At 58.1% G+C, this 14,676-nt stretch overlaps 7 protein-coding genes across 14 annotated transcripts; all 7 read right to left on the reverse strand.

The window, feature by feature from the left end:
- Positions 1-694: 694 nt before the first annotated feature.
- Positions 695-1,806, reverse strand: ABB37_05438 (hypothetical protein; the record flags this gene model as incomplete). The annotated part of the gene is made up of 1 exon (XM_015803445.1): positions 695-1,806. The coding sequence occupies exon 1, from the start codon at positions 1,706-1,708 to the stop codon at positions 695-697; it is 1,014 nt and encodes a 337-aa protein (XP_015658087.1). The 5' UTR covers positions 1,709-1,806.
- Positions 1,807-2,649: 843 nt separating this feature from the next.
- ABB37_05439 (putative mitochondrial hypothetical protein) lies at positions 2,650-3,157 on the reverse strand (the record flags this gene model as incomplete). 3 transcript variants are annotated; one of them, XM_015803448.1, is made up of 1 exon in its annotated part: positions 2,650-3,157. In XM_015803448.1, the coding sequence occupies exon 1, from the start codon at positions 3,082-3,084 to the stop codon at positions 2,650-2,652; it is 435 nt and encodes a 144-aa protein (XP_015658090.1). In that variant the 5' UTR covers positions 3,085-3,157. The 3 variants fall into 3 exon arrangements, with proteins under 3 accessions (XP_015658090.1, XP_015658089.1, XP_015658088.1); XM_015803447.1 differs by having other exon boundaries at positions 2,650-3,154; XM_015803446.1 differs by having other exon boundaries at positions 2,650-3,107.
- Positions 3,158-4,003: 846 nt separating this feature from the next.
- ABB37_05440 (hypothetical protein) lies at positions 4,004-6,526 on the reverse strand (the record flags this gene model as incomplete). 2 transcript variants are annotated; one of them, XM_015803450.1, is made up of 1 exon in its annotated part: positions 4,004-6,526. In XM_015803450.1, exon 1 carries the CDS (start codon positions 5,900-5,902, stop codon positions 4,004-4,006), a length of 1,899 nt encoding a protein of 632 aa, XP_015658092.1. In that variant the 5' UTR covers positions 5,903-6,526. The 2 variants fall into 2 exon arrangements, with proteins under 2 accessions (XP_015658092.1, XP_015658091.1); XM_015803449.1 differs by having other exon boundaries at positions 4,004-6,523.
- Positions 6,527-7,110: 584 nt separating this feature from the next.
- Positions 7,111-8,619, reverse strand: ABB37_05441 (putative mitochondrial hypothetical protein; the record flags this gene model as incomplete). The annotated part of the gene is made up of 1 exon (XM_015803451.1): positions 7,111-8,619. The coding sequence occupies exon 1, from the start codon at positions 8,443-8,445 to the stop codon at positions 7,111-7,113; it is 1,335 nt and encodes a 444-aa protein (XP_015658093.1). The 5' UTR covers positions 8,446-8,619.
- A 399-nt stretch (positions 8,620-9,018) lies between these two features.
- Positions 9,019-9,550, reverse strand: ABB37_05442 (putative mitochondrial hypothetical protein; the record flags this gene model as incomplete). Of its 3 annotated transcripts, none has more annotated exons than XM_015803454.1 (1): positions 9,019-9,550. In XM_015803454.1, the coding sequence occupies exon 1, from the start codon at positions 9,304-9,306 to the stop codon at positions 9,019-9,021; it is 288 nt and encodes a 95-aa protein (XP_015658096.1). In that variant the 5' UTR covers positions 9,307-9,550. The 3 variants fall into 3 exon arrangements, with proteins under 3 accessions (XP_015658096.1, XP_015658095.1, XP_015658094.1); XM_015803453.1 differs by having other exon boundaries at positions 9,019-9,473; XM_015803452.1 differs by having other exon boundaries at positions 9,019-9,407.
- Positions 9,551-10,003: 453 nt separating this feature from the next.
- On the reverse strand, positions 10,004-10,877 carry ABB37_05443 (putative mitochondrial hypothetical protein; the record flags this gene model as incomplete). Of its 2 annotated transcripts, none has more annotated exons than XM_015803456.1 (1): positions 10,004-10,877. In XM_015803456.1, exon 1 carries the CDS (start codon positions 10,703-10,705, stop codon positions 10,004-10,006), a length of 702 nt encoding a protein of 233 aa, XP_015658098.1. In that variant the 5' UTR covers positions 10,706-10,877. The 2 variants fall into 2 exon arrangements, with proteins under 2 accessions (XP_015658098.1, XP_015658097.1); XM_015803455.1 differs by having other exon boundaries at positions 10,004-10,783.
- Positions 10,878-11,386: 509 nt separating this feature from the next.
- Positions 11,387-14,365, reverse strand: ABB37_05444 (hypothetical protein; the record flags this gene model as incomplete). 2 transcript variants are annotated; one of them, XM_015803458.1, is made up of 1 exon in its annotated part: positions 11,387-14,365. In XM_015803458.1, the coding sequence occupies exon 1, from the start codon at positions 14,078-14,080 to the stop codon at positions 11,387-11,389; it is 2,694 nt and encodes an 897-aa protein (XP_015658100.1). In that variant the 5' UTR covers positions 14,081-14,365. The 2 variants fall into 2 exon arrangements, with proteins under 2 accessions (XP_015658100.1, XP_015658099.1); XM_015803457.1 differs by having other exon boundaries at positions 11,387-14,362.
- Positions 14,366-14,676: the final 311 nt, after the last annotated feature.

Below are 14,676 nucleotides of genomic sequence, written 5' to 3' on the forward strand. Positions count from 1 at the left end.
TCCCCCTCATACACAAGCGTTGGCTGAGAGTCAGCGGACACATGCTTTTCTTTTCCTTTGATATACGTATATTTGGTTAAGCTCTTATCAATAATTAGTAGAGATCTCGGACAGAACAGGCGCACCACCGCACGCACAGAGAGGAAGACAAGTCAGCTGCCAAACGGCCTCTGAAGGAGAGATCACAAACATACCCCACCCACCTAAAAGGGGAAAAAACGGAAGAAGCAACAGTCACGACGGGCAACACACGTGCGGTAAACCACGCAAAAGGATGCGAGAGAACAAACACGCCTAGCGAGGTGTCCCACCCACCACACATCGCCGTTCATTGGCAGGTCCTTCTTCCTTCTCTTACGTGCTCAAATCGCTTAGAAAGGAAACCCACAGCACACACCCACACACCCACCCACACACACACACATACACGTCAACAAAAACAGAGTTACTTAGCGCATCCATTTCAATAAGAAGAATTAAAAAAAAACAAATATCAGTGGTAGGAGACGTCCAATGTCGCGCCAGCGATCGACCATCACGACGTGCCTCTCCGCCATTTACAGTCACGCGGACGGTAGAAAGTAAAACAAACAAAGAAACGCCACCCCTGCACCTTGCCCTAACGCAACTGTGTCCACGCCGCCGCTCTTCTTGTGCTCAGCCGGCGTGCGTCAAGAACGAGTGCGGAGCTCCTTTACTGCTTCTGCGGAGCGGCGGCCTGTTGCTGCTGCTGCTGCTGCTGCTGCTGCGAGTCCTTCGCAGCGCCCTCCTCACCACCCTCGCCGTTCGGACGCCGCTCCTTGTCCTCGGCGTACATGGTGGACAGCATCTCGATCGTCGTCAGCTCCTTGCGCAGTATCGTCGCCGCACACTTGATCGTCAGCGCGTCCTTGAACTGCTGCGAGTTGAAGTCAACACGACCAGTCTGGTCCCGCTGGCGCTGCAGCGCCTCCTCGCGGATCGCACGGAAGCTCTCGACGGCTGCTATCATCTCCTGCGCCTCCCGCGAGCCGCCGCTGCCGCCGGTGACGATTTGCTCCGCGGCGGTCACCGCCTTTTGCAGCTTCCTTTGTTCGTCGTTGACGGCGTCGGTGGAGGTTTTGTTGTCGAGGCTGGCCAGGTAGGCGACCTCGTCGATGTTCAGCAGCTTGCTACGAGGGTAGGGGTGGCCGCCGTTGTAGAGAGCGATGGACGTAATGTGGTTGATCATGACGTCCGACGAGAGGCTATTCAACGGAGCGACGACCACTTTGTGGTTCGAGTACTTGAGGGTGTGGTCCTCCGGGTCCTCGGAGATGATGGAGGCGGTCCACAGAATCTCCGGCACCGCTGCTTCGTCGTACGGCATCTCGCAGTGCAGATGCAGGCAGTTTCGGTTCTGAAAGATGATAGACGGCGCATTGCACCAGCGCTGGTAGTCCTCGGGCGAGAGCTGCTCGTCCGCCTGACCGGCGGTATACCAACCTATCGGATCCTGCTTGGTGAAGCGGCGCTTGGCGGCACGGCGGCGGTGCAGCTCCTCGCGGTACGCCCGCGTGTTCGGAACCTCCGTGTCCTTGTGGGTCAGCGGGATGAAGTCGGTGATGACGATTTCTTCGGCAGTTCGGGTGCCGATGATGTAGCCGGCGGCGAAGCGCTTGCGCTTGGCGTGCTCGACGATGAAGGAGGCCGGGTAGGGCGTCAGCTGAACGACAATCTCAGAAGCCATGGCCACAGAGCTGTGTGCGAGGTAGAGGGTAGGGAGAATGAAAAGGGATGAAACGCGAAAACTGGAGGAGCGAACTTGCCGAATCCGGGCAGGTGAACTTCGCGCAACACGGCACCAAAGATCGCATTAAAGACGAGAGAGAAAAGCCGGATAAAGAGCGCAGAAGGAGGAAGGGAGGAAGAGCACAGTGTGGAGCTTCGGAGCGTGATAGAGAGGAGGGAGAAAGGGCGTCGTACAGGCGACTTCGGTACCGCCTTCACGTCTGCGCGTGAGAAGCCTCTCATTTTCACCACGTGAAAGAAGCCCGCATCGACGACAGCAGCAGCGGCAGCATTTGCCCATCCAGAAAACAACAACAACAACCCCACCATACCAGAGCAGTTGAATGAGAAGGCGAGCGCCGGTATGCGTTGCCATGTCGCCGAAGAGAAACGTGTGCGTTACTGACGGCACACATGTCTTCCCCCTTCTTTCTTTTTTCGTTCAGGAAAAACACGAAAGACACAAGGAGATGCTTCAAATTGCCGGTTTTCCCTTCTTATGACTGTGTAGAATACTAAAAAGTAAAGCAACGATGATCAACGAAAAGGGAAGGAGAAAAAAAGGGAGGGCGCCACACGCGCACACGCATCTTGCGATGAGTCATCAGCATCAAAAGAGAAGGAAAAGAAGACAAAGCAAAGTGCGTGTGGACGTGTGTGTGTTGAAATGCGCTTGGATAGAGAGCGACGATGTCTGGACACTTCTTCTTCTTTTTCTTCTTGTCCTCTCCTTCCTTGCCGCACACGGCGTCAATACCTGACACCGTCTCACACAAACACATGCACTTCCTCCTCGAAATCTTCTCGCTCTCCGATCGAGTCCTATAAGAATTGCTTTTACAAAATACATAGTTATCCCTAGGTTTGTCGCTATTCTCTCTCTGCCCCTCTCCCCGTCCGTTAGTGGTGACCGTGCTGGTTGTGCTTGTGGTAGAAGTCCTTCCCCGGCAACAGGTCACCTGCGGGCTGAATAACGGTGTCCTTGGGGCCATAGGCGGAGTAGAGCTTCTCTAGGTCCGCGAAGGCCTTAATGCGAAGCTGGTCTTGTGGGGAGAGCTTGCGCACCTCCTCCAGCGTGCCGCCCCAGCGCATGATCAACGCCTTCTCCAAGCCGTCGACGGCGAGGGAGTGGTCCTCGTGCCAGCGGTGGTAGAAGTAGATGGTCGGGATGCCGGCCGCCCAGAAGCGCATCTCACCGGGTACAACCCACTGCGCGCAGCTGCTCCACGCACGCTGGAAATAGTAGTCAGTGAGGGCACGGGCCTGCATGACCGGGCCATTGAGAAATCCCTTGGCGACGATGCGCTTGCTGCGGTAGGTGGAAAAGAGAACCATTTTATCTCCCTTTTTTTTTCTGTTTCGTCGACTGGTGCTGCGTGCAATGGTGATACGACGTCGTACAATCTACTTCAACGGAGTGAAGTATATATAGGCAGCGGAGGAAGATGGGGGAAGACGGAGAGGGGAGTGAGTGGTGGAGCAGGTGGAAAACAGCGGCAGCAACATATCCATCTCCTTTGAGCAGGAGAAAGGAACTGCCTTTTTTCTTGCTTGCGAGAGAAGACGACAACGAGCCTGGATCGTCGCCAAGGCAATAGCAAAGCTGCGGAGACACCGTTATCCGTTGCACTTCACGGTCGACATCAAGACCTTTTTTCTCCTTTTGATGAAGTTGACGACGCGAGAGATAATGGACCTTCGCAATAACCGATTAAAAAAAAAAGGCGGCATGCGTAAGCGGCAGCTTCGTTAGCAACACGCGCTAAGTCAAATAAACGATAAAAAAAATAGTTCATGCAGATCCCGCCGCCGTGTCTGCCTGTTTTTCTTCAGCGGCTGCATTTAAATGGTCTGCGCATCGTAGGTCCTTCGAGGGCGAAGAGCGGCGACGCTGTGTATGGCGTTTGCTTCTCCTTCACAACCCTGTTATGTGAGAGCCAGACAACAATTTTCCTTTTCGGGGAGAAGTCATCTTCCCCATCTTCATGGGAAGCTAGTTTCATTACCGAGACATATTTTTTTTTCCTTTTGGCCAGCTTTATAGCTAAATCCGAATATCCGCATCGCCACGCTTGCGGGTGAGGATGAGGGAGAAGAAAAGTGCGCGTGTAAACACAGTACAGACTCAACAACGAGCAAGAGAGAAACACGGAAAGTCCCGATGGCCTTTCACGACAGCGAGTTGAAGCGCCAAAGATAAACATTATCGTTGCAGGACGCATAGCTTGCTTGCTTTCTCTCCTCCCCCTCCGCTTTATCGCATGATGCGAAGTCCCGTCGATTCGAGGTCGTAGATACCGCGGTGCTCGTCGTACAGCTTCTGCAGGCCCTCAATGTACTTCGCTTGCCACTTGTCCAGGTCCTGCGCGGTGGGCTTCGCAATGTGCGGCACCTCGATCGGTTCCCCCATCACCACGACGATGGGACGGCGGTGCGGCAAAATACCGTAGCTGAAGTTAAAGAAACCGCGACCCCGCACGAAGGGGATGGTGAATCCAAGGTAACGCTTGGTGAGCCCCGTGAGGCGCTGCACCCCCGGATCGTTAGCGCAGTTCGCCACGTTGTAGACGTTGTTCTCACCAAAGCCGTAGACGGGCACGAGCGGGGTGCCCTCCTGCATCGCGATCTTAATGAAGCCTTTGCGCTTTAGCAGGAGAAGGTCGTTGGCGTTCGGCTTGGCCATGAGAGACTCCTCCGCCCCCCCAACCACCAGCATAATGCTCTGACCGGGGCCGGAGCGGAGGGTCTTGCGGATGCACGCCGCGCTGGCATCGCCGCAGCCCATCCAGATCGTCAGGTGCCGCCAAAAGGGAACAAAGAGGTTCGCCTTGAGGGTCTGCAGGTGCACCGTGATGCCGGGCAGCAAGTCCCACAAATCATTTGTGTCTAGCCCAAAGTTGAGGAGGGCGCCGAAGGTGTGGATGCCGTGGGGGTGGTAGACGAAGAAGTAGTTGCGTGTCTTATCCACCTTGCGCCGCACCGCCTTCGGTACGACAAGGCGGATCGGGAAGTAGTCGCGGTAGTAGCGCCACAAGAAGAAGCGGGTGAATTGCTCGCGTTTTGGATGGGGGTGACTGGGCCGACCGAAGGTGAAAGTCCAGATGGTGTAGGCAATCATGAGCGGGGCGGTGTAGCGGGACAGCAGCAGCAGAAAAGAGATGGCGAGGCAGATGGGGATGCCGGTGAAGAATATGAAAATCGACATGACGAGGGACTGCAGGCGGCGCTTACCAGGGGTGTGGAAGACGCTGCGCCACGAGAACTGTACACCGTTCACGTCAAACGAAGAGGACGTCGGTGTCACTCCCACGTACTGCTCCAGCGCCGTCAGCACGTGATCCGCCGCCGCCGCCTTTGGACTGTACTCCATGATGTGTTCCCCGGCCTTTCGATCCGGCGCGGATGGCGACATCGTTCCAGCCGCAGAAGGGTCCGCTTGTACGAGCAGGATCGGGGCCGTTGCGTCGCGCGACATTGGAGTGCCCGTGTCGACGACACTCATGGCGTTCTCCTTGCCTTCCTCCTCGCCGTGCGAGGTCGCACCCGCGCTCGCGGACATCGCCGGCGTCCCCGCCGCATCAGCTGTACGCGACTTTCTTGTGCTGCGCTGCGCGTGAGTTTTTCTTTTGCAGCGGAACGCCGGCGTCGTGGGAGTCGACGACGCTGCCCGCGCCCCGTCCGCCTCCGCCTGCACCGCTTGGCGGTACAGCTGCTCCGCCCCTACCGCGAAGAGGAAGGCCCGGCGCAGACTGCGCACCTCGCGGGCGGCGATGTAACGCCCACGCCGCTGCAGCTGCCGCAGCTGGTTCGCTGCGTAGAGGATGCGCTCCAGCTGCTCGTCCACCTCATCGGGCGAGGCGGGGGGGCGGGCGTGGGTGAGGGGTGGCTCACTGACCTGTGAGCTCGCCTGGCTGGTGCGGCTGGTGGTGCTGCAGCTGCGCGGTCCACCACTGCGGGCAGGGGCCTCGCTGACTACGTGGGGCGTCGTGGCGGTGAAGGGTGCGCCAGAGGTTGCACAGGTGGGACTGTTGACAATCGCCCTTTCATCGGATTGGGAGGGGGGTCGCTGCGACTCGCTGAGCTTCGTTTCCACATCGGCTGGCGACAAAGACGCTGGTGCGGGTCGCTGGGCTTGCGGTGGCACGCACTTCATCTTTGTCGGTGTCGTTGAGATATCGTGTACCTCAACAGTTCAAAACAAGACAAGAAACAAGGAAAAGAGATTGTCGTATGATGACAGAGCAGAGGGAGGAGTGAGAGGGCAGTGAAGGGGGGGGGGGAAGGCAGTGCGGACACGCTTCATAAAACGGAGAAAGCCAAATAACAAGCACAAGAACACCGACGTGCGAAGGGGGAAAAGGAAGAGAAAGGAGAGAGACGATATAATTAAAAAAAAAACGGGGTACTGCGGAAAAGGCCAGGTGATGGAAGTTGCTTGCGAATCGGTCTGCGCCGAGGTGGGATGAGATAGGCGCGGAGAGGCAAGAACACTGCAGCGCGCTACCGCGCTTGCGCCAACAATATATATATATATATATAAGCTACGTTATGAATGAAGGTGGTGCTTGCGCAGCACCAGGAAAGGAAGAGGGGAGAGGGGTATATCGAGTGCGGTGGGGGCGGTACTAACAGCGATTCCTGGCTCTCTGCGATCGGGTAAACGTGAAGGCTTTGTAGGCGTATTGGTGTATACGCGGCCCACGCAGCGTTCAGCAACAACAAGGAAAGAAGCAAAGGGATTAGCAGCGGCTTGCGAAAGCGGTGGAGAAAAAACTTCCAAAAGAACGAGGAAAGGTGCAGGACAAAAAATAGACCGGGGAAATAGAGAAGCGTAGTAGGGGGGCGCCGTGGTTCGGGGGGGGGGGGGTCGTGAAGGGGCGGAGCAGGCAGGCCCAACACTTCTTGCAGAGTCTCCACACACACGCGGTCCATGCCGCCCCGTTAAAAAAAGAAAGCTCTTCACACGCGATCAACGTGCCTGCAAAACCACGCATATTCCTCTGTGCTTGAGATGCGAGGAAAGCGCAGCGCTCCTTCGTCACCCAAATTGCTCCCTTACTATTACTATATATATATTTGGGGTTCATTGAATGTGGACTCTGTTAGTTGACAGAAGAAGAAAGGTAAACGTGTAACAACAAACGAGATCACCATCAGCGTCAACACACACACATACACACACACACCACACAAAGAAAGGTGTCGTCTCACCGAACATCGACTGTCTTGCATCCCCACCACGACTCAACGATGACATCAAGAACGATACACACGCCCAGGGATACTCCTTCAGCATGAGCAGCAGACATCAACTGCACAGGCCAAAAGGACAGCCTGACCTTCTTTCACCGCTTTTGGCTCTTACGCGGCGGACGGCCTAGCCGCGCCTCGCTCCGTCGCTCCGTCTACCTCGTCATCCAACGCACCATCCTCCTCCTCATCCTCCACCCCCACGTCTCCCTCATCCTCCTCCGCCTTCAACGACGCGGCACCGGAAGCTCGATCCGCATCCGCCGCGGCGTCCGCCATGAGCGTCTCGGCCCGGCGGTCCGCCGCTGCTGTACGCCCCTGCTCCTCTGCCTCCGCCTCCTGCTCGGCCGCCTCCTCCTCCAACACGTTCACGTATGAATCGAGCATCGTCTGCCACCACCCCGGCAGGCCCGCGGTGCTACTGTGCAGCGCTTCCTCCGCCTTCAGCACCTCCGCGATGACGTTCTCCGCGGTGATGGTATCCGTCACTGGCGCATCCTGTGATGGCTGCTGCTGCTGCGGTTCCTCGTCAAGCGTCACCGCCGCCAACTTCTCCGTGGCTCGCACGACAACGCCCTTCTGGAAGCGCTGCATATCCTCCGCGTTGCGCTGACGCAGGTCCTCGTGGAACTCATGCGACTCCTTCAGTGTGCTCACAAAGTATTCTTCCATCGCGTGCAGCCGCCGCTCCACGAGCAGCGCGAGCTCCTTTGCGCGGTCGTACGTGTCTTCGTCGGCGTCTTGGATCGCCGTGTCCTTCAACGGGTCACCACCTTCGACGGTTTCCTCCGGTGGGGGAACCGGCAGCAGCGCTCCGCTCTCAAGAGAGATGCGACGCTCCTCCAGCTCACCCGTCTCCTTGTTGCGCACCTTCACCATCTCCAGGTGGCACAGCTCGTTCGTTGACGGGTCGATGTGGCGCACGCGGTGGACGCTGATGGGGTGCTCGCGCTGCACCACCTGCTCCGGCCGCGTCTCACTCGCCGGGATCACGACGTCCTGCACGTTGATGTTCTGCACGAGAATTTCGTTCTTGTACTTCACCACGGCGATGATCGACCCGCGCTGGCCGACGCCCTCGCCGGAGGTCACCTCCACGATGTCGCCGGGGTACCACAGCCACGGCTTGATTTCGTAGTTGGGCGCGAAGAAGGGGTAGCGGGATGCAATTTGGCCCTTTTGGTGCTTCTCCAAGTCGCGCGCGATCCACTGGTTGTGGTAGGTGTGATCCTGGTAGAAGTCGCGTTCTTTCGGGTGGCGGATCGCCTCCAGCATCTCCAGCCGCTCGCGATCGCGCAGGTCGACCTGCTGATCTGTGTAGATGCCCTTCAGCAGGCCGTTCTTCACCTTGGGGCGGCGGAGAAGGTTGGGGCTAACATTGTAAGCCCTGAGCGCCTTCTCTGGCCGCTTGTAAAACCGAGAACGGGTGCGGTAGCGGGCGTACATGCGTGCTAACGGGGGTGGGCGACACGGTCGCGTAAATACGCGAGGACAGGGGAGGGGGAAATAAGGAAAAGACGAGTCTATGGGTGAGAGAGAGGCACGAGCGACTCGCAGACACAAACACGCGCACCCGCTCGGATGCAACGACGTGTACTCGATCTTTCTCTTCCTTCAGGCTGAAAATGAAGCAGAACATGTGTATGTATTTAGCAAGAGTTCATACAGGAAAGGTAGTGCGAGGATCAGAAAAAAAAGGGGGAGGGGGAGAGGATGACATAGTGCGCACATGCACGTAATCGTCGCGACGACCTCGCTGCCTCACTGTCGGCCTCACAAACTGTCATAAAAAGGATTTCGTGTAAAGACGTGAAGACGCAACCGAACCGTAATCCCCGAGGAGGTTGCACGTTTAATGATTCATACATTCGAGCTTGTCCGCCAATTTCTCATGGGCTGAACAGAAATGAGGAAAACGCGAAAGGAGAGAAAGACCCTTCTTTGATCGCCAGCAAGTGAGAAACGATATATATTTATATAACAACATCAGCATATCCGTCTCGTCTTCCCCCTTTCCCCTCACCAGAACTTCCACCACGGTCGATCCTTATTGGCAATGTACTTCTCCATACACGTCATGTACGCCCGCAACTCTGGCTGACAGTGTTGCAGCGAGTTATGCGCCGTCACCACGTCGTGTTCATTCATCATCACCGCGTGCTTCTCAAAGCACTGAAAGAAGGCGTCGGTCTGCGCGGCGCATTGCGGACACGCCGTGGGGAAGTAACGCGGGAGGTGCGTGATCTGCTCCTGCGCCTTGGATGCTGGCTGCTGTGCGGCCGCAGCATTCGTCGCGGTAGCGTTCATGCTTGTAGAAAAGAGAGAGAGAGAGACCAATGCCTCTGAGCTACAAGTGAGGAATTTAGTTTTGATGTCGGAGTATGTGTATGTGTTTTGCCTCGTACGTCTGAAGGGCCAATCGAGCGGCGGCAACCTGACACTGCGCTGCTGTGGTGTGCGCACGAGGATCTCCCTGTTTCACGGCGCAGTGAGATCCATGCCGAAAGATCGAGAAAGAGAAGAGGGGGGAAAGGCAACGAGAGAAAGGGGCTCACAGAGAAAAGTGAGAGAGCGAGAGGGGAGCGAGTCGCCATGACGCCCGCCGCTTCAGCTGTTTACGCTGTTCAACTTCAGCTTTCTGTTGTGTTTGTACCGTTCAACGGGCAAAACGGCCGAAGGATAGGACTTCTCTACCCCCCTTCTCCCCCTCCCCCCCCCCTCCCTTCTCTCTTGGGCTGGATTGTCTGTGAGGAGTAAACATGCATCACCGTCGCTTTCCATTCAGGAAGGAAGGATAGAACGAAACAACAACAATAAAAACTTCAGGTTCTCCTTGTCCTGCTCCCGCTTACTTGCAACCGTTGGCGGTGATGATGCGGATGATGTGGACAAACAACAGAACAATAACGCAAGCACAAGCACACACACATTTATGTATCCTCGCCTTTCGCCTTTCACTGCAGCGACGAGCACCAAAACATGCCTTCGACCCACCTTCACAGCCTTACGCGCTGGCACGGCCACCAAACGACACAGTGCCGTCGGGCTTGATGACAAGCTTGACCTTGTCACCCAGCTGAATCTGATCATTCACGCTCACCGTGCCGTCGCACTCCACGAAGGAGGCCATCTTGTACAGCCCCTTCAACGTCAGCTTCTCCACCGTGTACACGTAGCTGCTCGGCATTGTGATTTCCGTCCACACCTCCTTGTCGTCTTGCACGTCCTCATCGGGGATAATGTGAAGCACATCCGTCGGCATCCCGCACGCGAGAAACTTTTGCTGCACCTCCGGCAGTGAGTCGGCCGGGATGTTGATTTCCTTGCCCGCATCAGGGCTGTGCTCAGGAAAGACGAAGCACGCGAAGTCGTCGTCGTCGAAGCCGCTAAAGAGCAGGCGGATGCGCTCTGCCCGCACCTCGGAGAAGTCGTGACCCTGCCCCGCCGTCACCTCCTTCTTCCGCGCAGTGCCGACCTCCGTCAGCTTGATGTTGAAGGAGGCAGCGTTTTGGCCCTTCTGCGAGCGCGTGTTGGCCACCACACGGAATACCTTCTTGTCCACACGCAGGACCATGCCGGCGCGCACTTTATCCGCAAAGACGCCGCGCTGCTGCAGGAGGAGATGCGGGTGCGAAGTGCAACGGGCAGCGGCCGCCACCGCCGTTGACGCGACACCCGGCACGACACGGTGCAAACACCGAAGCATCCGTATCAAGGACGCTAGACAAAACACACGCTTCGTTCGTGACGGACAAGAAAAAGAACCGGTGCCGATATGATGTGCTGGAGAAGGAAGGAGACGTATTTGGGAGCGCAGTGCGGGCGTCACGGTGAGCACACACGCGGAGTAGTTCCCAGTTATGGCGCACCCCGGCGGCTGGAAAGAAAGGGAAAAACCAAAGAAGAGGCGGCGGAGAGAGAGTTGGTGTGTTTCCTTCCGTCGAATACGCAACGTGTGACAGAGGAGAGATGCACGATTGCCGCTGTAGCGACGGGCGTGAGTGGGCTCGAAACATGGTACCCCACGAGCTAGACGCGTGTGGCGCTCCCGCGTCGCTTGCTCGAAGAAATGACGCGGCCGATTACACGCAGCATCGTTATTTCTGTTCTCTTTTCTTTCCTCTTCAGCGACGTGGACGGCCGCCTAAAAAGAGCCTTGTCGCTTCGCGTGCGGATTACCTGCGTTGAGGTTAAGACTGTAGGAGAAGTATGTAGAAGGGTTCGAAAATGGGGAGAGAGACCTCCGTACATGTATATTACATCGGTAAAGGAGAAGAAAGAGAAGATCACGCAGAAACAAACGGTGCGACCGCAACGCCGCCAGCCACCTCGAATACATTGAAAACGAAATCAACAACAACGACAACAACACTCCAACGTCACTCGCTCAACTCTTCTTCCTCTTCGTGCCAGCTACCGTGCCACCTCGCTTTGCCGATTCGCTCTTGCCGGTGTTCGTCGTCGCCGGATTGGGGCTGATACCGAGCTTGTTGTCCAGCGTCAAGAGCTGCTTCGTGTACTGCTCCTCACGCGTCTCCAAAATGGCCGACGTCTCCGCTGGCACTGCCTCGTGCGTCACGTACACCTTCTCCACCACCCGCCGCAGCGAACGCGGCCCTTTGCCGCCGTAGTCTATCGTATACGTCTCTAGATCCACGGACAAGGTGCCCTCCTCCAGCTTCTGCACCGTGCGTGAGTAACCAAGGAAGAATTGCTCTACCGTGACCATGTACTTCCGCTGAATGGGCTCCCACACCGCCGGCTTCACCACCCCCTCGTCGAGCAGCTGAGCGTCGTGGGTGCGCACCTGCCACTCCACCCGCTCCGTTGCCTCCACGTTGTACTTCGCCATCGAGGCTCGCATGGCGGCGTTGTAGTGGGATAAGTACTGCGCGCGTATCAGCGTCGGTGGGTGCAGGCGACGCCGCTCGCTGTGTCGCGCGCAGAGGGCAGTCAGCAGACTACACGACGAGACGTAAAAATCCGTCTGCTCCGCCTTGGCCAGGTACTTGCTCAGAATCACCGTCGCCACGCTTCGATCGCTCTGCGGCAGGTCGCTGTCGTTGAGCTGACCCACGAGACTCCCCTCCATGTCCACCACGATGTGCAGCACCTCGTGCTGGTCCTCCTCCACCGTAACGACGCGGCACGACGTGGCGAGAGGCAGCAGCCAGGCCCGGTTATAGGGCGAGAAAGACACGTCCGCCAGCTCCAGCGCCTCGACGACGTGGTGCAGTTCGACCACCACGGCGTTGTCCGGAATCACCGCCACCGCCGCCCCGTCGTCGTCGTCGGCGTTGTCGTCGGCCTCAACTTGGCCCGCGCGCAAAACCGCCTCCTCCCTTCTGCCTTGTGGACTGGCGGCGGCCAGGCTGGACGGCGTCACCGCGGCGTAGGGCAGCGACTGCCGCGCCAGGGCCAGAAAAGGCAGCACAAACCAGTCCCCCCGCTTCAGCTCTCGTAAGGAGCGCTGCGCCTCCATCGGGACGTCGCGGTAGCCGAGGTAGAGCGTCGGTGGCGGGCGAAGGGTCGCGACGGCCCCGCCGCCGCCGCCCCTCGCCATGGCTGCACCGCTGCTGTGACGATGACCGGCACGTGCGTCGTTGGACGAGAACGTCGATCCGTCCTGGTCGCCCGTCCGTGCGGAGTCCACACGCGGGCCGCCGCCCTTCGACGATCCGTGGCCCTCGCCCTCCACTGCGTTGCCGTTGTGGTTTTCATACCCACCGTGGCCGTTCTCCGCTGTGGCGAAGGCGCTATCCACGATGAAGGAGGCAGGCAGCAGCGCCGTTATGAGGGCGGCCCACTTGTCCAGCGTGGCGCCGCACCGATCGCCTGACCCGTCCTTCTGCAGTATTTCGTCCAGGAAGGCGGCCGTCTCTGCCGGGTCGTCTCCCTCTCCGCTACCGTCGTTGGTGTTTGTGGACGTCAGAGGCCGGGAAGCGTCGTCCGCACCGCCGGCAGCGTCCAGGCTGGCCCGCATTCGAAACGCGCTCATCAGGTCCTCTGCGATAGAGCGAGATGGCAGCGGCGCGACACCCAGAAACGCCCTGCCGACATCCTCCGGCTCCATGGTCAGCAGACAGGCCGCGAAGAGGGAGGCGCGGGGGAGGCCGGGGTAGAGCCCCACCCACTGCACGCTCAAGAAATCGTCCAGCATCACCACCGCCGCCGGCTTCACCCCCCAGTTCCGCGCCACCTCGCGATGCACCGCCAGGGGGTCGAAATTTTTGATGCAGTTGATTGCGTTCTGGACGATGCGCTTCACGAAGCCGCCGGCGGCCTCGTAGGCCATGGAGATCTCCTGCACCACCGTCCACGCCATCGGCACCGGGTAGCGGCGGCGGTACTGCGCGGCCTGCCAGAGCTGATCGGTCTCCTCGACCGAGAGCTGCTCACTGAGCTGTCGGTCGTCGATCTGCAGCCCACCGTCGCGTATCACCTGCGCGATGCAGTGCTCGTACACGGCGAGCTCCTCCACCACCGTCTGCTTTCGAATCTCCGACGAGGCGAGAATGATCTGCTTGAGGATGCGATGATTGTCCGCCAGGTAAATATGAGGGCCCTCTATCTTCAGCCTGGAGCTGTTCGCCGGCAGCTTGTCCGGCGAGACGATACCGAGGGCACGCGGAACGTTGAAGATGAGAAGGGCGTTCGCGGGAACATCTCTGAGGCACTGCAGCAACAAGACCTGCTTTGGTGGGGCGCCGCCCTTCTTGCCGCGCTTGAACAGCACCTGATGCACCGCGGAGGTGACTTTAGCGGTGGTGCCCGACCAGAAGCCTCGGAAGTACGTTGCCGTGTTGATGCCCTCGCCGCCGTTGCGGACGTCGACGGTGGACGACACGCTTTGCAGACCGAATTGCTGCGCCGGCGGGCCGTTGAACTTAGGGAGGTGCACGTAGACGACGTCCCCCTCCATCAGCGAGACGGTGACACGGAATTTGAGAGTGATCGCCACCTCCGTGCGCGGCAGAGGTGGGGTGAAGGATATCTCACTCGTGGTGAACTCGCCGACTTTACCGTTGTCACCGTTGCCGCTGTCGTCGTCTCCACCGGCGGAGGTGGGGGCTGGCGGCATGGCTGCTGATGCGACGGGGGACTTCGCCGAAGCTCCTCCTCCTGCGGCTGTTCCTGGGTTTTGTAGAGGGATGAGAGTAAAGTTGCATACGCGCTCGAATGGATCGAAGACGGGCTTTGCGTTCTTCTTGGATGTCTTCGTACCCGCCGCGCCGGACCCTCCTTTTGGCGGCATTGCTTTTTTCCCGTTCTTTTCTCGTAATGTGCAGTGGCGACGAAGGCAGTCAGCAGCAGCAGCACTTCAGCTCCCTGCAGCTGCGTATTCCGCGCTTGAAGTGTTTTCTCCTTTTAACTCAGTTTAAGTGTGTTCGAGTGAGGGACAGTAGGGAGGGCAAGAGAGACGGGAGGGGAGATACATTGGATATCGCCGAGTATCCGCACGCGCCGACGGCAGGGAGCGTGCATCAACAGTAAGAGAGGCGCTGAAGAGGGAGTGGTGCATGTACGGAGCTGCGGAAGCAAAGGGGAGCCAAAGCAGACAAACACCTTCCACGCAACCAAAGGAGAAGAGGAGAACAAAAAAAAAAGGGAACGTCGTGGCAGACTGTTCGAACAACAACAGTATCTGCTGCGCTTCTAACAAATGCCTTCGTTCAG

Source organism: Leptomonas pyrrhocoris (genome assembly GCF_001293395.1).
Source record: "Leptomonas pyrrhocoris isolate H10 chromosome Unknown, whole genome shotgun sequence".
Taxonomy (NCBI): Eukaryota; Euglenozoa; class Kinetoplastea; order Trypanosomatida; family Trypanosomatidae; genus Leptomonas; species Leptomonas pyrrhocoris.